This window comes from Alosa sapidissima, chromosome 20, assembly GCF_018492685.1.
Source record: "Alosa sapidissima isolate fAloSap1 chromosome 20, fAloSap1.pri, whole genome shotgun sequence".
NCBI lineage: Eukaryota > Metazoa > Chordata > Actinopteri > Clupeiformes > Clupeidae > Alosa > Alosa sapidissima.
Genome location: NC_055976.1, coordinates 6,937,653 through 6,961,312, shown reverse-complemented (window position 1 = coordinate 6,961,312; position 23,660 = coordinate 6,937,653). Strand labels below are relative to the sequence as shown.

At 42.7% G+C, this 23,660-nt stretch overlaps 4 protein-coding genes across 12 annotated transcripts; 2 read left to right on the top strand and 2 right to left on the bottom strand.

Moving 5' to 3' along the window:
- Positions 1 to 148: 148 nt before the first annotated feature.
- rab9b (RAB9B, member RAS oncogene family) lies at positions 149 to 4,605 on the top strand. 5 transcript variants are annotated; one of them, XM_042074683.1, is made up of 2 exons: positions 149 to 231; positions 1,310 to 4,605. In XM_042074683.1, the coding sequence occupies exon 2, from the start codon at positions 1,352 to 1,354 to the stop codon at positions 1,961 to 1,963; it is 612 nt and encodes a 203-aa protein (XP_041930617.1). In that variant the 5' UTR covers positions 149 to 231; positions 1,310 to 1,351; the 3' UTR covers positions 1,964 to 4,605. The 5 variants fall into 5 exon arrangements, with proteins under 5 accessions (XP_041930617.1, XP_041930615.1, XP_041930618.1 ...); XM_042074681.1 differs by lacking the exon at positions 149 to 231 and adding an exon at positions 304 to 386; XM_042074684.1 differs by lacking the exon at positions 149 to 231 and adding an exon at positions 381 to 398.
- Positions 4,606 to 4,756: 151 nt separating this feature from the next.
- plp1a (proteolipid protein 1a) lies at positions 4,757 to 11,229 on the bottom strand. Of its 4 annotated transcripts, none has more exons than XM_042074677.1 (7): positions 10,722 to 11,224; positions 9,167 to 9,353; positions 8,512 to 8,668; positions 8,080 to 8,248; positions 7,713 to 7,786; positions 7,464 to 7,529; positions 4,757 to 5,330 (listed from the first exon to the last, which is right to left on the bottom strand). In XM_042074677.1, the coding sequence occupies exons 1-7, from the start codon at positions 10,723 to 10,725 to the stop codon at positions 5,166 to 5,168; spliced, it is 822 nt and encodes a 273-aa protein (XP_041930611.1). In that variant the 5' UTR covers positions 10,726 to 11,224; the 3' UTR covers positions 4,757 to 5,165. The 4 variants fall into 4 exon arrangements, with proteins under 4 accessions (XP_041930611.1, XP_041930612.1, XP_041930614.1 ...); XM_042074678.1 differs by having other exon boundaries at positions 5,184 to 7,118; positions 10,722 to 11,212; XM_042074680.1 differs by having other exon boundaries at positions 5,240 to 5,484; positions 10,722 to 11,229.
- A 3,082-nt stretch (positions 11,230 to 14,311) lies between these two features.
- pcdh20 (protocadherin 20) lies at positions 14,312 to 18,956 on the bottom strand. The gene is made up of 2 exons (XM_042074526.1): positions 18,827 to 18,956; positions 14,312 to 16,930 (listed from the first exon to the last, which is right to left on the bottom strand). Exons 1-2 carry the CDS (start codon positions 18,848 to 18,850, stop codon positions 14,426 to 14,428), a joined length of 2,529 nt encoding a protein of 842 aa, XP_041930460.1. The 5' UTR covers positions 18,851 to 18,956; the 3' UTR covers positions 14,312 to 14,425.
- An 804-nt stretch (positions 18,957 to 19,760) lies between these two features.
- si:dkey-27i16.2 (regulator of cell cycle RGCC-like) lies at positions 19,761 to 22,758 on the top strand. Of its 2 annotated transcripts, none has more exons than XM_042075110.1 (5): positions 19,761 to 19,922; positions 20,053 to 20,229; positions 20,727 to 20,807; positions 21,631 to 21,693; positions 22,065 to 22,758. In XM_042075110.1, the coding sequence occupies exons 1-5, from the start codon at positions 19,901 to 19,903 to the stop codon at positions 22,070 to 22,072; spliced, it is 351 nt and encodes a 116-aa protein (XP_041931044.1). In that variant the 5' UTR covers positions 19,761 to 19,900; the 3' UTR covers positions 22,073 to 22,758. The 2 variants fall into 2 exon arrangements, with proteins under 2 accessions (XP_041931044.1, XP_041931045.1); XM_042075111.1 differs by having other exon boundaries at positions 19,794 to 19,922; positions 20,056 to 20,229.
- The last annotated feature ends 902 nt before the right edge of the window (positions 22,759 to 23,660 follow it).

Here is a 23,660-nt window from a genome sequence, read left to right as displayed (position 1 = left end):
TATGAAATTACGGCACGTAGGCCTAATGTCAAACTTAATGTGATAAGTAAGGCCATAATCAGTCATGCGTGACGTTTGTGGTCTAACGTTAAGACTAATTTTCTCCCAAGGAGAGAACGTGACTTGCTATCTAATTATAAGACTGATTCACAGCGTGTGGGCGCTAGCCGCAAAGTGAAATTAAAGAGAAAACTTTGAAGCTCGGTGTATGCCACAGTGTAACCGATGCAGGTAAGCGATATCTGCACAATCACATGCGATGATGGGCTCTAGGACCGTGGCATCTGGGATGCGGGAGGGCGCATCCCTTGCCAGTTCAATAGCATATTAAATCACAGTGGTGAGCTGTGCAAGCAAGGATTCATTATATCATGGTACAGAATGAGGTAAATTATTGGGTTGGTTTACAGTTTAACTTTGTTTTAAGTGTACGTTTTAATTCCGGTGTTTGCAAATTAGGTTTACGCGAGGAATTTCTGTTTGTTTTTCATTCTGTGATTCTGTCATCAAACAAGCCAGCTGCCGATAATAACAAGCTAGGAGAGCAATGACTAACCGCTTTAACATCTAACCAGCGACTCTCCACAAAGTATGTCTCTGGTAAATTGTAATGTATTGGGCCGTTTTAATCAGACACTACATGCGTTTTATAAGTGCGATTGAAGATTTAACATATTTCTCTGCAACTTCGAAATAATAGCTAATGGTAAGGCTTAGCCAGACATTTGCTGAGGTCTGTTAGCTGGTCATGCGCAGATTTGGTAGGCTACTTCCTGGTTCGGTGTCATCTGTCTGACTCATTGATGCTGTTTTATGGAGAAACCTTAATATTAGAAGGGACAATTATATCGGGAAAACATTAATTTTCGTTCTAAAGACAACCTTAGATTTGATCTGCTCTGAAGTCTCGTGAATGAAACGAAGAATTTACTGTCAATCCTTAAGGAGAACACATGTTATTTGATAGCGTAGGCTACTTGTTGAAAGTTTGCAGATGATAGGCACAAACCGATGATAGAACAAAACCGGTTATCTATTGTAGGCCTATTAATTATTTATTTAGTTTGCAACTGTCATTGATCATAGCTGACCAATCCCATGCTGTATGTGGAGAGGGTGGTCATCTTTTGTAACATGCTTGGTCATTGACCTTTTTACAGTCTGTGGTAGGCTATAAGTAAACAAGTAGTAGGCCTGTGTGTGTCGTGTTCATTTTCTCTAGCTTTTAAAAAATGTGGAAAAGTGGGAGTAATACGTTTTTGAATTTGATTTCATATGAGGCTATCCTGACAGACTGTATTCCTGATAGGTTACCATAATCCATCAGTAATCAACCAGCCAGTGGGCCAGTATGAGTGGGAAGAGCCTGCTGCTGAAGGTCATCTTGCTGGGCGACGGTGGCGTGGGCAAAAGCTCTCTGATGAACCGCTATGTGACAGACCGCTTTGACTCCCAGTCCTTCCACACCATCGGCGTGGAGTTCCTAAACCGTGACCTGGAGGTGGACGGGCGCCTTGTGACACTACAGATCTGGGACACGGCCGGCCAGGAGCGCTTCAAGAGCCTGCGCACGCCCTTCTACCGCGGCGCTGACTGCTGCCTGCTCACCTTCGCCGTGGACGACCTGCAGAGCTTCCAGAATCTGGGCTGCTGGAAGAAGGAGTTCATGTATTACTCGGACGTGCGCGACCCAGAGCGCTTCCCCTTCGTGGTGCTGGGCAACAAAGTGGACAAGGAGCAGGAGCGCGAGGTCGGGGCAGACGAGGCGCGGGCGTGGTGCGAGGAGAACGGCTGCTACCCCTACTTTGAGACCAGCGCCAAGGACGACACCAACGTGGGCTCGGCCTTTGAGGCAGCCGTGCGAGAGGTCATCAAAGGCGAGGACCAGATTGACCATTCCCTGCTCAGCAGCACCATTGACCTCCATGGGAACCGTAAAGCCACCCGCTCTGGCTGCTGTTGAGTCAGCTCCATCCTGAACTGCTCTGCCTCAGGCCTTGTGCTGTCCTGACCCATCCTTGCTTGGTTGACCCCTCACCCCCGGCCTATGTTGTTTCACAGGTACAGGCACAACTGCTAATAATAAGAGTGTAATTGAGACATGGTACTATTGTGGCACTATGGTCCTAGATGCTGTTCAGTTTACATTATACATTTGCTGCCTGGTACTAAAACACATTTCAGAATTCTGATGGACCCCTGTCGGTATACCTTAAAGTATTTCCAAGAGCACAGCTTGCTGCACATCAGTTTCACATTTCAAGGTTGTAACCGGTACTTGACATGCAGTCTCCTCTCCCAGCAGTGTTACAGCTCATATTACAGTACTAAACATGGCGGAAAGACAAACGTACATCTGCATAAAACTACTTACTATTGAGTTCTGTGTCAAACTAAGAAAAGTCAGAGAAGACATATTACATTATTGTACTAAGTCTAAAGTGTATGGGTACAAAGGGAATGTATGTATTTTTTTGGAAAGGGATAGACATTAGGGCTTCTCTTATTGCATGGATTTTATACAGGTCTATGTAACACTGAGTACCTGTCGGTAGCATCACTTCTTTCATCCTCTTTTTGTTACAGTGATCTTAAACTTTTACAGTTTTTTTATACTCTCCTTTACTGGGTGGTTTTTGTTACTGACTGCACAACCTGTTCCTTTCTGGAGTGTTGTGTGTGTGTGTGTGTGTGTGGATTGGTTCATAAAACCTGTGATGCAGGGCATTTGTCCCATGTAACAATGACAACAAATAGGATGCCCTACAACAGCTGACTTGTTTTGCTCCTTAAATTATTGCATGGCTTTTAAAATACCTTTTGAAGTGTTTCTCAAAGTGACAGGAATTAATTGCAAGTCCCATCTCAAGTCTCAACAAAAAAACGTATTGATCACTTAATCCATGAGACTTGGTCCATGTTACACTGAACCAGTGTAGCTGACATCTGTATCTCCTCTACTGCTGTCTTGTGCCTTGACAAGGCTGTTTGAGAACATTCCAGTCTCTGAATCCATAACACAAATCTAGTCTGTACTTGTTACACAAATCTGTATGCAAATCAGTGGAGCTGAGTGGACGCCCATGATCTTTTTGTTGTCTTTTTTTTTAACAAACAATTCTGTTTTGTTTTGATTGGTATCTGAAACTTCAGTGACTTGGCTCTTATCTGTTCATCCCCAAGCCAAAAATGTATCCGTCCTTTGATATGCCTGATTTACAAGGTATTGTCTCCACCACTCTGCTGCATAGTCTGGAATAGATTTCCGCAATCTAGAATAATTTAATTATTGGGATATTATTGTTTTATGTTTAATCTGACATTTCTAAGTGAATAATTGTTTTATGTGCTCTGTTACAATGTAGAACCATAATAAGTTTTTGCCGCAACGCCTATACACTAGGGATTGTTTTCATACTTGTTCACATCTGCAGGACATCTTTTTATTTGATTAGGATTGTGATATGTCCGTTTCATTGCTCTTCTTTCCCTGCTTCTTTTTGTCTGAATCTTCAGTGTTGCAAATGAAAGGTACACTGTGAATAGGAAACGACAACTCTGTAAAACACTGTTACTTCCACTGTAATATTGTGGTACTGAATTAAGCTTATGGAAAGCAGTTTGTCTGCATTTGAGTTCAAAAACACACTTAACAGTATTTAATGATTTTGTATGATATGCTCACAGTCTGGTACAAAATGTTAGCAACAGAAGAGCAGCCGGTGTCAGTATGAATGCAAAACTGATCGGTTGATTGCGCTTTGATGTTACTAGTCTTACTGTTTTATGCGTTACATTCCCGGGGGCTTGTTAAATTAATCCCTCTAGGGGAGTGCTGACTGTCTATCCAACTTTGTTAAAATATTTAAAGCCAGGTGGGCATCAATTAATTAATAAACCTGCAGCCTGCCTTATGCTCAGTCAATACTTGGATATGAGTTATAGCATGCTGCCTGAATCGGTACACTCTTACAAGAAAGGTGCCCACATAATTCTATGGCTTTTCCTCATTGGAAAACCTTGAAGCCCCGAAGGGTTCTCTGGATATTACTTTTTGTTTTCAAAATAGCGTGAAGAGGATATTTGTCATTGAAGTCCTTATGGGTATCAAAGTTGGATCATATTTCTGTTTCGAATCATTGGTCTGTGCATTATGTTTGTTTATCACTGCACCAGTCATGATTTTTTAAGTGATGCCAAAATCTGATTTTCAGAGGGCTAGACTGCATAGAATGTAAGCAGTGGCAGTTTGTGCAGACTTGCTAGAGTGTTCTGGCAAGCAGGTGGCTGATTCGCATAGCAATGGGCATTTATTCGTAAGTACTGCACTAACTGACACTGGACAAAACCACAGTTTCCTACGACACAGAGTGTTGCACTAGTAGATGCTTTGAACTGAGAACAAATTGTTTAATGGTCCCTGAAAAAAATGGCTGGAAAGCGCCTCGTGTATCCAACCCTCAACCTCCAACCTTCGCCATCTCCGATCATCTCTTCAGTTGCACTAAGGAGGTCAGGACTGGCTTTGTTTACAAACCTTACTAATTTAGTGGTGAATATCCAGTGGCAATGCTATAAATAAATCATGCAGAATACCAAACAAAAGATGCCTTCTGAGTGATCTCTTTTCAGGATGGACAAGAAAAATGCAACTTGAGATTTTTTTTTTTTTTTTTTTTTTTTAACCATGATCTGACCACTGTTGTAGTAACTGACAAAAGTAAAGAAGACATTTAAAAAATACAGTGCTTGTGGGTATGTGACATCACTGGTTGTTTATAATCATTTAAGTTACAATAACTAACTGAAACACTCTGAATTGAAACAAGTAAACAAATCCAAATAATCTGATAGATGCTTTACAACTAGATTTCTAGACTAGAAAAGGGTTTTAGTTCATCATCCAATTATATCCCATAATGAAAATAATAGAGGCACTTCAAAACACTTTTGACACATTGTACAAATTATAATATTGTTTGACTTAAAACGTCATCTAGGTTGTCACAATATGCTACCTTAAAGAAAATATTTAGCTAGCTAAATCACAATACAATTATGCACTAAACATTATGTTTCTAAACTCAGCTGGTCAGTTCTTTCCAGTACAGTGTTTGCACCTTCCCTGTTCTTTGGGTGATGGGAGTGAGGCAGCTGTTGCTTGGTTACATGTCCAGTATGGATGGGGCATAGGGCGAGCAGAGGTTTCCGTTGCGGTCCTTCAGCAGGTTCCCAAACAGGGCAAGCTGGTTGCTCTCCTTCCTGCGCTGGTGCTGCTGCTGCCTCCTCAGCAGAACCTGGGTCACTGCCAGGTGTGTGGAGTAGTGGACCTGCAGGGGAGAGAAGAGGCGGCTACACACCTGCACCTGGAGGTGACGTGGAGGCGAGGCGTGTACACAGAACCGTACCACCTTACATCTGTAGCCATGCATGACGTGACTTGTCTTGACAGGTCATGACTTCATATTGAAAATATACACATTTCTAAGATGCAAAAAATAAAAGTTCTCCAAATTACAGTCACCAGGTTAGAAAATGTAACCTGTACTGTTGGACATGGTATGTGTCAAATAGGCCTATCTATATCATCTATCTATAATTCCAACAAATATTGTTAGTAATGGACATCAAAATACTCACAGGAATATAACTTACATTTTTATGTAAGGAATAATTACACATTGGCCTTAGGTGAGAGAAGACATGTTATACAATAACTACTAATTTTTCACTTGACAGTTACTGATCAAGACCATGCAGATCCACTCAGATGACATTACATTTGCATAAAGAGATGGCATTTGGCTAACACTGGGAGGAGTCTACACACACAAACCACCTGCGGTTCTGCAGAAACATATAGCCATCTTCTTGGCACATATTCACACTATTCCCTTGTTAAACGAAGGCTACTCTTCATCTTAAAAAGCAAACATCCGATTCCGAGCACAGAATAATAATAACAATAATAATACACCGTTCTACCCTTTTTCACTCTCATGCATTGTTGGAAACCATTACGAACATCTGACTCCCCAAGACATCTGGCTGCCATCGGAGACAAAGACAGAGCTCACCCCAACTATTTGACTCCATTGCCGTGCCTACCACCGGAGAGGGGCTGTTCTTGAGCCATGTGCCCGTCACATAAGGGTTCCATTCAAGCAGCTGAACCATTTCAGGCCCTCTTTGTGTGCGCAGGCTCTCCTCTGACATGTAAAATGACCCCTTGCATGGGGCACAGTGACAGGTTTGCGCTAGAGTACCCCCCTGATTGGTTCTCTGTCTGAGAAGGCGCTGCTCTATTGTGAGAACCTTTCAACTGCCCACCAAAAGGACTGTGAGAAAGAGGCACTGAGGTCACAGCCTGCAAGACTGCAAGTACTAGTTTTTTTGTCTGACGCCATGGCAACCAGATGTAAGTAATGGTATTCACACTACCCATCGTCATCTCCAGTGCTACATGTTTGAAGGCCTCAGCGGCAAATTTTCAGTATGTCATATCAACATTTTTGGGGGCAACGAGTCTCCTCGTTAAGGTCACAGCTTATCGTAATGATAAAAAAATTAAAATAAAAACTAACAAAGTGTTGGTTATGAAAGACAAAAAAAATCTAAGCAAAAACAGCAAAAGACAGATGCAGTGACCAACATTTGGCAATATCATTTGAATCTGGCCTGAAACAAGCAAACAGTGCCAGTGTAAAACATAATCAATCACAAAAATATGGTTTAGGTCCTCTTTCCAAAAACATCACAGCAACATTTACAAAAACATAGATTAGGTCCAAGTTTATCCTCATGGTCTTCCTCAACTGCCATAACAGTGCTATCGTGAGTAGGTGAGAAATCTGACCCAGTGATAAAGCACAGAAGTATAGATCCTACAGCTTTGCACTTGCTGAAAAATGAAAATGCCCATTTTTAGCAACAAGCCCAGTCTAAGAAGTTCACAAAGTCCAGTTTTGTTTTGGAAGTGTGCGCCTTGACGTGCATTGTTCATAGCAGTGGAAGGATAGGGAGGAGAGGAGGACAGTCTAACACCGTGGACTTATGCCCTTTCTCCCCAAGTACCTCAGCACTGCAAAGTTATAGGTGGTGGAGACCATATAGGTCAGCTGGTGAGAGAGAAAGAGAGAAAGAAAGAAAGAAACACCAGAGAGAAGACACCAGAGCTTTAGTATAGGCGAAAAAACATAAAGGTCAAATTCAGTTTCATACACACGTCACGACATTATCTTACTGAGGAAAAATGTTCCCCACACTTTGCAGCTGGTTGAAAGCAAAAACGCTTCTCAGCTGGTTGAGTCAGACTGTCGGGGCCAGTGGGGAACAGATGGGCCACAGTCTGAATGTGCATAACTAATGGCAAGCTGGATTCCTCAACTCCCACTACAAGCGGCTCCTAAGGGCACGGCTCCATTGTGTTGCATGAGAGGCCGTGCCCCAAGCTGTGTACTCACCAGAGCCAGCAGTGTGATCCCGGCGCCCGCAAATGCTGCTATGTACAGGTCATAGGTCAGGAAGAACTGCGAGACGAGAGGGGAGAAAATACAGTGTCTGAGCAAAGGGCGACTGAAGCCAGAAGGAAGGGGGGGGGGGGGGTGGTTTCTTTTTTAGTGTCACTTTCATTTGTGGCAGGCTTTTGATGGAGGTCCCGACGGACTCACTTGGGAGGTCGAGAATCACACATAGCCTTAGGCTGAGCTTACCTCTCTTGTTTTGCACACGTTTGACAGGGTCATTCCACAGGCTTTCCCTGGAATAGCATTCCATGGTAGCAACCCTTAGGGAGACAAGAAACAAGAACTGTTTGATTTTTTTTTTTTTTTTGTCAGAGCAAGTGTTAGTAGACGAATAGAAGTGGATGCCCCGGATCTATAAGAAGTGATGAAATTACTTGCAATACTCTCCACAGGGGTTTGGTTTAACAGACAGGGCCTAGGACAGAGCTACACACCACCTTCACTGTGCAATTTTGAATATGATTCTTGACTGTGTATCCAAGGGGAAAATATATTTTTATACGCACAGCACTTGATCTGACTGAACTTCCATACAGATCTGCAGGGCACTAACCATACTGTCTGGCGTCGATACACAGCTGGTTGATGCTTGTTGGTGTCTCAGTCAGATCATCGATCGTGTGGCAGGTGGCATCCATGTTGTAGAAGAAGTACACTGGCAGTGCTGACAAGGCAAAGACTAAAAGCCAGATGACAGCCAGGATGTATGTGACCGCAATAAACTGTGAATGGATGCAAGAGGCCATTGTAAGACTTCAGAGACATCATAATTATTTAGGAATTTATTTGTGTATTTTTTGCTTGATTCAGACAAAGAATGTTTACATAAAAACTGAAAAGGAGACAAATGTACAGGGAAATTAATGGTTCCAATTCAAAGTGCAAACCGTGCTCCTTAACCGGCCCACCTCTGTGTGGAACGTGCTTGCGTAAGACATTAAGATGTCACTGAACTGTAATGTCATGCCAGAGCTGCTGATCCTACCGTGGAGCTGAGGCAGCGGCCGCACACGGTGCTCCTGAACTCGCCGAAGGTCTGCTTCATGGCACTGGTGGTGTAGAAGCCCTCGGCCAACAGCACTATGCAGTAGAGGAAGAAGAAGGAGGCCAGGCCGTAGATGATGTATTGGAAATACTGAATTCTGAGGGGGAGGAACACAAAGAGCTCTTAGTGATACAGAACTCTACGGAGGTAACCGTGTTAGCAACACAATCTTCAACTAAATTGAAATTTAATGTGATCTAAATAGTTAGGACTGAGTCACTGTCAAAGGATCTGATGTCAGTGACAAGCTGTGGAGATACTGGGCTGGACACTCACAGATATGCTAGGGTAATGTAGTCTTACAGGACACTCACAGATATGCTAGGGTAATGTAGTCTTACAGGACACTCACAGATATGCTAGGCTAGGGTAATGTAGTCTTACAGGACACTCACAGATATGCTAGGCTAGGGTAATGTAGTCTTACAGGACACTCACAGATATGCTAGGGTAATGTAGTCTTGCAGGACACTCACAGATATGCTAGGGTAATGTAGTCTTACAGGACACTCACAGATATGCTAGGGTAATGTAGTCTTGCAGGACACTCACAGATATGCTAGGGTAATGTAGTCTTACTGGGATGGACACTCACAGATATGCTAGGGTAATGTAGTCTTGCAGGTTGCGGGCGAAGTAGGTTTCTATGAGCCTCTCGGTCTCGGTGAGAGCCTGGTGCCCACAGCCACAGAATAGGGCGATGCCAGAGAAGCACAGCAAGGTTGCCACCAGGGAGGCATAGGGCACTCCGCCGAGGCATCGCATGCAGCATTCATAACAACCTAAGAAAATCAAAAAACACCTTATGATTCCATGCACAGAATATTCCAATAAATTACAAGATAAAACACACTGTCCAAGAAGGATGTGGAGTATTCTGGTGCAGGAACATTATTATTTGTGCTCGCCACCTGATTACAGAGCGTTCCCAAGCCCATTAGGCTGCGTATTGTAACTAAGAGAGCAGGTGTATGAAAAGACACAACAGCCTCCACATCAGACCACTTTACTAAAGGCACAGAGATATGAAGGACAAAAAATAGAAGCTTTTTCTCATGTGGGTCTGAGTGCTTGTCTGTGCTGTCTCAGTAGACATGCTGCCTCAGAAAGTCATGTGCTGATTGAATCTGAGCACTGGGGCTAGATGGGTCGGCCTGTACCAACTCCAGTTCAGTTCCACTGTCCATTCAAGGCCTGTGCCTCGAAGAGAGTGTGAGAAAAGAAGGAGGTCCAGCAAGCTCCCTGACGAAGAGACAGAGAGAGAGGCTCCTTTTGTGACTTCATGGACAATAGTCTTTGTCCCACTGCAGAGTGGGGACACAAGGGCCAGCAGTGTCAAGCAAACAAAAGGCAAGAGCCACCTCAATCCCTCATACGGGCCAGTGTATATCCACGCCTGAGCACGGAGGGGGTGGGATGGGAATCGTCAGCCAGGGAAAGGGATAGCAGACCAAGGTGGTGGAGAAAAGGCAAATTGTGGCGTCAGACACCAGCTTGCTGGAGTTGCACACATGTTAGGGGCTGGTGCCAGTAAAGCTGACAACTGGGCCATGCATCAAAAAGAGAAGAAGGGTCTATTGAAAGGACTTCATACAACACCTTGCACAACGATGAGAAACATGAGAAATAAATGTATAAAAATCACGTCACAATTCACAATAATGTATTTACCCAATAATTTAGAACTAAAACAGATTTAGTCATATGGAACAATGATGAGGTTACAGTTACCACAGCTACAAAATATCAACCTTTCAAGCACACAATGACACAGTTAACACAGATAATCCAAATATCTACACAATACTTTCGTTAAATTTTGGGGGAAACTGTTCAAGTCAAAATTCAATTTGGGAGAGGGGGGTGGGGCAACAAGAGGTCCCACAATCAACTGTTGGACGATTGCACAGTTAAAGTAAAGTTAACCTTGCTATGTAGGCTACCACATTGTAACAGGTGAAACAGAATCCTCAACAATATTATTATGTAAGCTAGGCTACTTTAAAACAAAGTTATGGAACTTAAATAAACAGTCCAACCATATATCTTTGTAGAGTTTACTTTTGGGTCAAACACACATTTTTATTTAAATAAAATCACTGCCTAATTCGTCTCAGTGATGCTGAAGCATTGGACATCATTAAACTTACCCATCTCGAGGACGTCTGTTGGGCTTATTCACCAACACAGCGCCTGATCCGACGATATCGTGTGCGATTTGTCTGCAGTTCCCCGTTTATCAATCTGACTCCTTGCTCTGCTTCCTCAACAATGAGCAGATTCGTTGCTGCCTCAAAGTCGAGGCTTGAAGAAACAATGTGGCCTTTGAATGTGCTGCTGGCTCACACCACAGCGGCCTGAGTTCAAGTCGGCGAATAATGAAGGGTCAAGGTTCCTTACGCCTTGAGAAATTAACTCGGTTCACCTCATTGTTAGCGGCGTAGCCTTCATTTGCACCACTGGAGGGGCAATTTTCTAGCAGATAATGCAAAAAGAAACGATCAAATATTACGAAGGTTTTGGTGCTGCTGAATCATATTCAGTACAGTTGTTTTAAGCTACATCCAAAACACTGCAACATATTAATATGTGAACATAGGCTACGCGCCTAAGGTTATGTTGACGGCACCTGTTCCAGATGGTTTAACATTAGTTAGGCTAATTATGGCAACTTTATGAGAATTTCTCAAGCCCAAGAGTGCAGCGCAATTTTCAAAGACATTCTAAACTAGTTCTCCTGATAAAAATCTGTTCATCAATGAGTAGGCTATATGCTAATTCATCATGCGATATGGCTGATACATTGTATAGGCAACCAACCAACCATCCCCTCATCAACCTCCATTGCGTCTGTCTGGCCCATTGCAATTATTTAAAGGGTAGCCTAATTATTATTAAGTGCAGAATGACAGCTCTCCTGCCCCTTGGGTGATGGAAGAGGCCTGTGGCATTGGTGTGGTGGCATGCCAGGGCTGGACATGTCACTCAAAACTATAGGTGATACCCTGATATCTGGCCAAAGCTCGTGATGTTGATGAGGTGCTGTGGTCAGATGCCTGTCAAATTCCTTGTTTGTTTATGCAAACCTGGCCAATAAAGCTGATTCTGATTCTGTGGACGAGAAGAACTTTTCATTGCGATATAGGCCTACTGTATTTTGACAGTAGGCCTAACTATGTTAATGCCATCTTCAGTGTTATTGTATCTGAAAAACTATAATGGATATGAGTGTTGCCAACTGAAAATAAATACACTTTTTGTTTCTCCTTTGTATTTCTTTTCAATTGTTCTGAATGATTGCATACAATATAGGTCTACATGTTTTGTCAAAAGAGTGCAGTTGGCATATGGAAATAAATATGTTCTTATTGTATAGAATGTGATATAACGTTATATAGATTTGAATGAAATGTCAAGATATTTGGTTTTCTGTGTAGTTTTGAGAGAGAGCCCCAGTTTCAGAAACTGCGTGGTGTAATGTCAGCAAGTACAGAGGAGCATAATGCATGTTCTGTCATTCTTAAACACCAGATGGCAGTCTTCCCCACTGTGCTTGATTGATGGGATTTCTGTTTACAAGAATACATTTTCAAAGAAAGCTTAATTAAATGATGGCATAGTAAAGTTATTAGAAGAAAATGATTTAAATATGTCAATCTTGCCAACTTTGCAATATTTTTCTTGAATCAAACATTTACAAAGAAAGTATGAGCTACAGCTCAGCTTTGTTGAAAATGTATTGTGACTGACTCGTTTGATACTTCTGAACTGATAATTGCTTGAATAAACATTGACAGTGGACCTGAGAATTTTGCTAAGGGCATGGGAAAGGTACAACAACTTTCTACAAGTTTCTACATGGAATATTCACTCACTCACATTATAATAGCAATAGCCTGAAGTGCTTCATGGTAGCAATGTCATGTGTTATCCTGATGACACACCTATGGAAATTATGAGGAAGTTCAGTTGGAAATAAGCCAAAGATCACATTAAAATGTGTTCTTAGCTACTGTCAAAGGGTTAAATTATTCAATTTAACAGTAACTGTTAAGATTGTTGCATTTTTACAAAACAAATGCTGTGATGGACAAGTTAGGCTACAATTTTTGTAAAGTACAATGCAGTACATTTTCATGTCCAAGATTTTGTATGTCTGTATAAAGTGCAGCACTATGCAGTGCAATACAGTTTTCTTTCCAAAATATTGTAGGATCATAACATTACAATTACTTTCAAGGTCACATTCATTTTAAAATTAGATTATTTGTAAATGACATATTAAGATTTAATTAATTGGACCTATACAATCATTTGAGGTGATGTAGATCATTAAGTTGGGATAAAAAGTCAAAATTGTGCGATACATCTAATAATTGCACATTTTATCTCCAAAAGTTCAGAATTTAACTGGCTCAGAATGCTGACTTTTTGTCCATTTTCTCCCCAAGTGGTGGAAATGGGTTTCCATGTTTATGCATTTTATATATATATACATAAAGTAAGTAGGCCGCGATGCCATTTAAGCAGACCAAACACTCTCTAAGGTAAATATGGCCAAATATATTAATTGAAATATTGACAAGGACTAAGGTTTTACTTAAAATTACCTTTTGTCTTTTTCGCCCTTCTTTAACTGTTTCACATAAAAAGTCGATCAATAATACATGAGTGATCTTACAGTTTGTAAAGATCAGATCATTAGTTAACCACATCACATAATTTGAAACATGGTCATGTTTATATCCCTATACTAATCATTTTGTCCAACAAAATTCTACCATACAGCAGCACATCGTTAGAGATCTATCTTGGTGGGGCATCAGCGAGCCGGCGCTATCGTATAACAGCGTGTCACCTTGTGACTTGAGATGGAGGGCACCTCCTTTGCGCTCTCACTTGACGTGCCACCCCCCCTAGTTTCCTCTGGCCTGCCTCCAAGCCAGGTTCTTGGGACACTTTCATCACCTACCTTGAAGGGAAACATTAAACCTCTTTGTGCTCACTATTACCTGAGACTTCCATCAATTATAGCGGAGAAATCCGAGAGACCCCTAAGAAGAGGATTACCTAATTCAACAGGTCCACTTGCCTAATAGCAGGAATTACACTCACTAAAACTCTCCCCTTGTCAGTTTGTTCCAGGATGCATTTATAGCATTTCCAAGGGGTAGGGCATGCCAAATAAGATTAACATTCATTAAACAATTCTCTAAAAGCAGTTGAGTGAGATAGTAAATCAACTCATAAATCCAGTACAAGACAATAGAGACAGTAAACCACTCAATAACTCACAGTATTGAAGTGTTGCACAGTATCTGAATGCACTTCCCTGATTATTTCATAAATATAAACCTGACATTGTTATCAAAATGTGTACAATTTCTAAATCAATCTCTGACCTGCCAATTTCCTTTCTTTTGTGCTTCTCACGAAAGGTAAACCTCAATGCTCTCAATCAGTGAAAGCTTACTGAGGAAACTCTCAGTGGAAAAACTTGTTTACCATGGAATCCTAACAGTAATTCATATCAGAGATCATCAATCTCAAGTCACCCTTCAAGATGGAGAATGTTATTCTTCTTAAGAATGAAATGATAAAAAGTATTATCTCCCTTTTTAAAGTGGTTTAAACTGGTTTATAGAAATCTGACTCAATGAGTGACAAAACGACCTGTCGTATTCTGTTACTTTTTCTATTTGTCTCCATACAACTCTTAATGTAAACATTGTACGCAATATAAACATGTAAAATACTTTTTAATACAGAATACAGATTTGCATAGAGATTTGTGTAGATAAAAAATATTTTCTCCGTAGAGCTGAAGGTGTAAATGATTCTGCAACTACACGAATCAGTCTTTTTCCCAGTGATCAGAGCAATGTTTGTCCCTCAGAGGGATCCTTTCACGAGCCTTTACATGATGCCTCATGTTCTTCTGCTTCACAAACAGCCCCACGGCAATTGATAAGAGACACAGAGATAAAACGACCATGCCCAAGCCAAGGAGTAGTATTAACTTGGGATTCTGACCATACTGCTCACTGGTCTCACACCGATTTGGCACAGTGGGCCGCGGGAGTGTGCTTGGCAGGCTCTTTGGAACACTGTTTAGGTGACACTGCGCCAGTGTCTCATTGACCAGCAGGTTAACCCACACTGGGGTCTGGAGTGGGGTTGGCTTCCCCCCATCGCTCACCACAATGAAGAGGTGGTGCATCCCATAGTCCTGACCCATCAGACGCTGGGCGAGTGAAATGTTGCCCGAGTGCGGGTCGATTTGGAACGGGCAGTTTTGCGCCGGCTCGCTGCCGACAAGATGGTAGGTGATGTCTGAGTTGATCCCCGAGTCGTCGTCCACAGCGTAGATGCGAGTGACCATAGAGCCGGCTGGGGTGGACGGCAGCACGGTGAGGCAGGTGAGGTTGCTGCGGGGCAGGATCACCTGGGGCCAGTTGTCGTTGACGTCTTCCACGTAAATCGTGACCTGGGCGGTGGCAGACAGCGCGGGGCTGCCCCCGTCTACCGCCACCAGGAAGAGTTCGTAATGGTCCCGCTCCTCACGGTCCAGCTGTTTCGTGCAGCGCAGCATTCCCTGGGCGTTGTCCATCACGAAAGGGCCAGTGCCGTTAAACACGCGCACCTCCATGTGCCCGTTGCCACCTTGGTCCATGTCCGTCACCCCAATTTTTCCCACAGGCGCCAAACGGGGGACGCTCTCCAGCACGAAGAAAATGAAGTGAGGTGTGAGGAAAGCGGGCACATTGTCATTCTGGTCCAGCACGTGGACAGACACAGACGCTGCCGTTTCCAGCGGTGGGGAGCCATTGTCTCGGGCCAGCACAGTCACTGAGTAAAACTCACGCTGCTCTCGGTCGAGAGAGACTGACACCGTCAGCTCACCCGTCACACGGTCCACATGAAAAATCGGGGATGTGCTCTCACTCAGTCTGTAAAATAGCATTCCATTTTGCTGACTGTCTGGATCAAACGCCCTGACCTGAAGAATGTTGGCCCCTGGCTTATTGTTCTCCTCCACATGTACCTGATAGTGTGTTTGACTGAACTGCGGGGCATTATCATTCACATCAACTAGCAGCACTTTGATCACCTTCCTCTGTGTCAGATGCTTGCCCTGGGTGTTTGCAATGACAACTATAACATGGTATTCAGAACGCATTTCAAAGTCAAGTGACTTTGATGTTGAAAGGAGATAGTTACTATTTTGAGTTTGTGGTTTTAGGGAAAATGGCACGTCTTCCTCGATGGAGAGGGTGCAGCCGCTGGGGCCGTCTCGCAGCTCTAAAAGGGCCAGGGCTGATGGTGGCATGTTCTCCTGTAACAGTATAGTCTGGTTTTCATGCTCGGCTATGAACCTGATCTCGATCACCGGCTCGGGCCCTGTCTTTGGCTGCACAGATATGGTTACCTTGGAGGCGACGGGGGAGCAGAGGGGCCCGCTCGCGAGGACTTTCAGCACAAACTCCTGCGGGCTGTCAGCCTGAACGTCATCAGCTAAGGTGATCAGTCCACTGTGTCGGTCCAGATGGAACAAGGCCATGGCCTTCTCTGAGTTCTTCCTGCTAAACGAGTAGTCTATGGCGGCATTGCGGCCTGCATCTCTGTCTGTGGCTTTCATCTGGGCAATGAATGAGCCCTTGGGGGTGTTTCCATTGATGGTCACTGAATGGGGAATGTCTGGATCGAACTCTGGGCAATTATCATTGACATCAGACACAGTAACTATCACTGTGGCACTGCTGCTGAGTGGTCTCTGACCATGGTCTGTAGCAATAACAGTCATCTGATGCTTATCCTGAATTTCATGATCCAATTCCTTTTGCAAAACAAGCACCAGAGAGGGTCCATCCTCTATCACAGAGAAGAATTCACTATCATCCTGCAAATGGTAACTTATCTCACCATTGATTCCAGAGTCCATATCCTGAGCTTCACCATCCAAGACGAAACTTGTCCCAACACTTACATCCTCTGCCACACTCAAGTGCATGGCATGCTCAGGGAAATACGGGGCATTGTCATTGATGTCTGCCACATTCAGTATGATCTCTATGACTTCTGTGATGTTCTGTGGGCCAACAACAGCATAGCGGGTTATGGTGCAATCACCATGCTGCTGAGGAGGGCACACGCTCTCTCTATCTATGATCTGCTTGGTAGTATACAGGTTGCCGGTGTTTTCATGTAGACTAATGAAGTCCTCATCATGCAGCAGGTATGGGCCCAGATAGTTTCTGCTGATAGTTCCAATGTAGACACCTTCCTGCTGTTCCTCTTCGACTTGGAAACGCAGTGTACTGCACATTGTTTGCTTTAAAATAACCACAAAAAGCACTTTCTACAAGGAAAGAGAAAAACAAGCACTGAAACAGGGAACCGTTTTCATGATCTTATTGAGGTTTATTACATGTATTGCAATGCCACACCTACACACTGAAGGAGCTGGACTTCATTCATAACCAGCACATGGACCAGACTGTAGTCAACACTTATGTCAAGTTAACTGGCCTATGTAGGCCATAATGTGTAACCATGGTTAATACCATTGGCCTACATTTCTACTAAACTAACTAATTGCATTGCATGTAAATGTGTATTGTACAATTGCAGACATTCCTTGTATTATTTTGGTATAACTGTTAAACTTGCTTGCTTTTGTCTTTTAGGTCCCAGACCAGACCAGTGGTGATGACCATGTATGACATTGCGTGTGTGCCTGTTTGTGCACACCTGTCAACCATACATCTCTGACAATGTTGCTAGCAATGTTGTTGTTTCCTGAATTTCCCCTTGGGGATCAATAAAGTATCTATCTATCTATCTATCTATCTATCTATCTATCTATCTATCTATCTAACATACCTACTAACATACATTCTAACAACATGTGACCATATCTCAACATATCTGTGCACTTACCATTTAACCATACTGAGACTTATTTGAGATCTACACTGAGACATTCTGAGAACTATATTGTTGTGTGAGGACTATACTGACTAACTATATGGAACTTGTATACCTGTGAATCATATTTGTTAACCATTCATACATTTGAATCATACCTGTGATGTGACATCTGTGAAACTTAGCTGTGCTGTTAGACCTCTGTTTTTAGACCTGAGCTGTGCGAAAATTAAGATTTCACTGTGTGAAAATTAAGATTCTAACCTAAGTTCTGTCTAAAACCGATCATCCGAAGGGCTGACTCTTTTATTCTTCTGTATATCACCATCAAATTTGACCTATTACCATTAAAGGTGCCATGTGTAAGAATTGAGGTAAAAATATCCAAAAAATGAGCTACACACATCAAAAGAATGAGAAGAAATAAGGGTGATGATGTCATTAAAAAAATAACAAAGTATAGTGCTGCAGAGAGATCAACCTAAATTAGCATGCTAAATTACTAGCCACAGCCCGACAGGTGTCATAATACCAGTTTCGGCCATGGGAGGCGGTATGCGGGCAACATAACTGCCAGCCAAACTGCAATACACGTGTCTCGGTTGTTACTCTAGGGTAGACCAACTCACTTTCTGGAGGTATACTGCCCCATCTTTTATGGAATGTGGAGTATGAATTGATTTTTTGGCGGACATTACACATGGCACCTTTAACTGAGGCCTCTAGCAGTTGCTGCCAGTTCAGAATTAAAACTGATAAATAGATCTGTCTTAGGATAATATGATTGGCATCATCAAGTTCTGTAAGAATGCAAATTCAGTAGACATCTGGTTTCTCCCATATCCATTACTGGTTAACTTTAAAATTGGTTTCAACAACTTTGATTTTTTTGACGTTAAGCTTGCATTGGTTGTTAAGTGTTCATTAGTGTGTTCGGAGTATCATTCTGCTGTTTCTGCAGTAGCCTACTGTATTAAAACAAAGAATGTTGATCAATATTGAATTAACAATTTGTACTGACTGTCATATACTCTAAGCTAACATCTAACCAAGGAAGTGGTTTTCAAGAATACTGTAAGTCTATGAAATCTGAATAATCATTCTGTATAATGTTCTACACAGCAGTTTTTTGCTTTTAGGCTACATGCAATGGTAATTCCCTGGAATTACATTTATTTTCAAGTTAATTTAGTCATACAAACATTACTGTCAAACTTAAATGTTCACTGTTAACATGCTTGTATGACTTTAGCATACTAACACGTGTTAGGCTACACAAGAGTGAATAAAATACATTCCTTAACTGAGAACAATGTTTGAGTCTTACCTGTAGTAGGACAACGGTATTCATGTTATCGCAAATCCCATGGCCCAGCTGGCTACTTTAAAACATGTTAACAGGTGAGAAGCCACAATGTGCTTGCACCGGACACCACAAGACACGGAGTCTACCTTTGAATGGTCCCCGCCCTCTTCAATTCAGGTGCGTGGCCTCCACTGTACAAATAGTGGTTTAGCAACGCTATAACCTACAGTGACCAATCAAAAAACAGGTTTCACATTCGTATTCCATTTCATTAACTCTTAGGTGGCTGTGCTAGAAGCAGCACAGGTGACAGCTGTCACTGGAATTTAATCTCGGAGCGACGTGTTATGTTTAATTCATTAAAAAAACATCGTAAAGCATTCATTTGAAATATGTGCAATTAAGCCTATTTTGTAGCCCGTGTCAACTAGAACACCACAGATAGGATACCGCACAACCCGGTTCAATGAAGAGCTGCCGCCATCATGCGGTCACCTTGTGTAGGCCTACTTTTCATGGTGTAAGAAGACTCGTCGGCCTAACACATTAGCCTACACAGTTGTCATTTATGCTGCAATGGTTTCCATACAGACTCTGAATATCAGCAATCAGTCATGAAGCAAAGTAGCCTAGCCTACGATGAAAATAGAATCAGAGAATTCATTCAAAATGTGCTAACACATTATCTTTTTTTTTTTAAATTCTCATTGACTGTGAATGATGTGTAGAAATTGCAATATCTTAGTTCACTGAACTGTTCAGAGTAGAACACTTCAGAAATGGGTGTCACTGATCCGAATGGTGTCTAGGGCATACGTTTACTCGCTCTCTCACACCCATGAAGACCCAGTTAGATTTGCGTCACTTTCTATATTAGTGGAATGTTCCGATTTCGCTACGAGGGAAAGTTTGGTCGCCCTCCCCCAATGCACAAGGGAAACCACAAAAGCTGTATTGAACGTTCATTGGACGTTACGGAGGCGCCTTCCATCGCAGGCGGAGCGCCCGAATAAATGGGGGAGTTGAACGTCCAAGTAAGCAGTTTCTCAGTCCACTCTACTTTTGACCTCTGTCTAACCAAGCAAGTATACAAGGATGTCGGGCCAAACATTCACAGGTGAGGAATTGATCATTAGCCATAATGTCAGCAGCTCATGAGACCAACTATTTGCAAAATTATGATTTGCTGCATACATAGGCTATGCCAAATATTCCAGTATTTACTGTTTTGTGCGATTATTTCTTAGAAGACCTGGATATAGAATTGGGGGATTTGCTTCAAGAATTCAACGATGTTGCTGAAGAACTGAGGGTCCCGGCGCAAAGTACCCCATACGCGTATGGTCACCTTCTTAATGAAGCAAAGCGACGTACTGGACTTAATGATGGTGTGAGCGATAGCGGCATAGATGATTCCGACTACAGTGAGTTATTTTCATATTATATTATAAGTGATTGCTGAGGTGGTAGAATTCAGTCACGTCTGACCTCATAAATTCTTCATTAAACATGTAAAACAAACAAACAAACAAACAAACAAGAGCACTACCTCAGTGTTTTGGTTTATTCATCAGGGACCATGAAGCTGGCTACTTTCTACTTTTGTGTGTGACATTTAATATGCTGGCTATACACAATGTAACACTTCACTTACATTAACATTGAACAGTGTCTACAATGCAATACTTGTGTGTCATATCATGAAAAAGCTAATTTCAGTTAAATGTGATGCAGTGACCTCGTTGACATCACTCTAAATGAATCCTCCCCAATACCAGGCAGAAATCAAACTGCAACACAGAGAATAAAATCTCTTCATCAACTGCTCTCTGACCACAAACCAAAAGTGTCAACAGATTACAGATCAAAATGACAAACTTCACACTGAATGAGTTGTATAACTCTGGTGTACTCTCCCCAGGCAGTGAACCGTCTCTTGGAAACAGCTTAAACACCAGCGAGGAGGAGTTGAACACTGCAGGAATGACGGCGGCACCTAAAGGTATTACCATAACATCTCTATCCAGATAGCCATCACATTTACACAACAATGCCAGAGGGTGGGTTGCCCCCAATTCCAACTATTTTTGACCCTGGGTTGGTTGGGTACTCAGTCACCCTATTTCGTCTTATCTGCACTCGATTTAATTGCTATACAACACTTTTTTTATTTCATTTTTTTGCCTTGTGTTGCCTTGTTGTGTTGTATGTGTGTATGTGAATGTGTGTGTGTGTGTGTGTGTGTGTGTGCGTGTGTCTGTGTGTGTGTGGGTGGGTGGGGGGGCTTCAGTGTAGGAATCTGAATTTGAGGAGCATCATTTCATTTAAATGCATGAATCTTATCAATAATACAAGACCCTGTAGACAAGAGCCCAGAGAATGGAAACAGCACAAAGCCTGTTGTCTAGCTCACATGCGCCACTGATGGACCTACCCTTTCAATAGGATCCTTGGCCTGGTGCATGGCGAGGTGGGCCGCAGGCGTGACTGCCTCACGGGATTATGGGCTGTTTATGATACAATGTGACAAAGCCAGTTGAATGTGTGGCCACGAATGTATCTCATCCTTTCTATCACACACAAAAGAATGTACTGGGGGGGGGGGGGGGGGGTTTAGATGTTACTACCCTTTCCCTCCCGTCCTGCACTGCCCCCCCCCCCCCTCTCAATCCCCTTATGTAATTTCAAGTGGAAGATCGCGTTTCTTATGGGCGACTCGGTATGTTCCAGAGGAAATGCCAGTGCTCTGAGCACTGCCTCTGTGCAGCTGGGAGCGTTGCTGCTGTGCACTCACATTCTTTCCTCTCCCTCCTCCCTCTCTGCAGCCAAACTTGGGGACACAGGGGACCTTCAGAGCTTCATCGACAACTTGGACCGTGAACTTGCTGGTATGTAGAAAACCCCTGACTTATTTTGCCGGTAGTAGAAAAACCCTGAGTAGAAAGATCAGTCATCATCACAACTTGTCACCGTTTAGACCACCCTCAACCAATAACATCAGAGTAGAGTATCAGCTGCAAGGTGACATCATTGGTGGGCTTTTCAAGTTGCTGAAGCCACATTCCTGTGCAGCATACCAATAGAGATAGTGATTTTTTTTAAATGGCCTTCCACTGAGCAGCTTGTGTTATCTGTGGGTGTACAGATAAGTGCGGCTCGTGAATCATAACTCCCCCAACATCTGCGCTTCCTGCCATGCACATGCAAATCCTAACTGCTCTCCTCCACTAAGCTGTCACAACTTTTATCTCCTTGACAGAGATGTGAGCGGGAAAAGGGGTCCACGTGACTGGCAGTGTAACAAGCCCGAAGTTCAATAGAGACAAAGCGAACTGGAGTGCGACAAGTCGACATCCTCGCTCGCTGCTGCGACACCTCCCGATCTCCACCCCCCACTCCCCCTTTACAAGAGGTTAACCTCAGGGCCACAAAGAAAATCATGTCGGCGAGGGCTCTGTCGGGAATGGTGGCCGGACTACATCATCTTCACCCTTTGACAAGGAAGTGTGACATTCTTTTAAATGTCTTTTAATTAAGACTCCCGCTTTAATGGTGGGTCATGAAAAGACCCCATGCTGTGGTCTAATTAGTAAGAGCAATTGGAATCAGACCAGCCTGCGGTGTCCCCAGTAAAAAATGGCTTTTACATTACATTGTCCATTCAAAATATTTTTTTACTAACCCTTCTTCAGATGTCCCCCTATTTATATACTTTTCTTATGAGAGCTAAAACGGCTATTGAATTTTAATTTGATGTAGCATTTTATACTTTGTGAAATATGATGGAATATGGTTGATGAAGGTGTTGTACAGAAGTCCTATGTCATATAATGGTGTATAATTTGTTTCTTCTGTTGTGGAGGTTGTGTCATGTTTAAATCATCACAGACATATTTAACTGGATTATGTTCAACTGATGAATGTACAGACCAATAAAGCTTTTTATCTATGCATTCATTTGTCATATGTTTGTCGTATTTTTTAATCAATGCATTCCGCCATCATCTTTTAATATCTATGTTAAGTCATGTTCTATAGCCTACTGGAGTGTTTACAGTATGAGGTACGCAGAGACTGTAAAGTGTCAGTAGCCGTGCCTGCCATGCATTGTGTGTCTGCTATGCTTTGTTTCTATTTCCTTCATCGCCGTGCTTTGATTATGTTTTACTGAGCATTTCTGAGAGCACACAAGGAAATCAACAAAGACAAAGACCCTAGTCTGTGGATGTCTTCGACAGGATGTGCGTCAACCATGCCGAGTGCAAAACAATAGAGAGCATTTTTGTCTGTGTCTGCCCAAGAGTCAGGGGCTATTTGAGGAGTCATGGGGGCACTTGCTTGCCCTCTGAAAGCCCATGTTTTAGAGTGGGATGAAATACTGCCTGGAATGTCCCACAGCTACGCCAACAGAAGAGTACAGAGAACAAGACCATAGCAGAGCCATTTGCCAATTTATGAAGAAAGATGTGCCTTTTTAGCTTGTTTAGGTTACATTATGTCACAAGGCAGATATTGAACATTATGTAACAGCAAGGCCAACAATGGCACTTCTCATCACAAAGAGTAGTGCTAAAATTGGGTTGTGAGATCAGAGGATAGCTAAAACCTGTGACAGTTATGATGAAATCAGTTCCTAAGAGTCTTGTGGTTTTAGTTGTGATTTACTCACACAACTGCATGTGACACTGGGTATCACACACAAACAGACAAGATTGCAGAATCTTGAGTTATTTTTGGTAAACATGAGCAAGAGAGGCTAAAATGTCTCTGCTGACGTTGCGTCTCCTCTTTCGACCTTTGCCTTAGGGTAGGGCTAGGAGTAGGAGAGCGCAGGTTAATTTGTAATGTCTCTGAG

Excerpts from the sequence above, each read along its gene's own strand:
- pcdh20 (XM_042074526.1), bottom strand. The coding sequence starts at position 18,850 with ATGAATACCGTTGTCCTACTACAG. Across the intron at positions 16,931-18,826 it reads ATACCGTTGTCCTACTACAG|AAAGTGCTTTTTGTGGTTAT; the intron begins GTAAGACTCAAA and ends CTTTCCTTGTAG.
- plp1a (XM_042074677.1), bottom strand. Across the intron at positions 8,249-8,511 it reads GCCGCTGCCTCAGCTCCACG|TTTATTGCGGTCACATACAT; the intron begins GTAGGATCAGCA and ends ATCCATTCACAG. Across the intron at positions 7,530-7,712 it reads ACGTGTGCAAAACAAGAGAG|TTCTTCCTGACCTATGACCT; the intron begins GTAAGCTCAGCC and ends CTCGTCTCGCAG.
- si:dkey-27i16.2 (XM_042075110.1), top strand. The coding sequence starts at position 19,901 with ATGTCGGGCCAAACATTCACAG. Across the intron at positions 19,923-20,052 it reads GTCGGGCCAAACATTCACAG|AAGACCTGGATATAGAATTG; the intron begins GTGAGGAATTGA and ends ATTATTTCTTAG. Across the intron at positions 20,230-20,726 it reads CATAGATGATTCCGACTACA|GCAGTGAACCGTCTCTTGGA; the intron begins GTGAGTTATTTT and ends TACTCTCCCCAG.
- rab9b (XM_042074683.1), top strand. The coding sequence starts at position 1,352 with ATGAGTGGGAAGAGCCTGCTGCTGAAGGTCATCTTGCTGGGCGACGGT.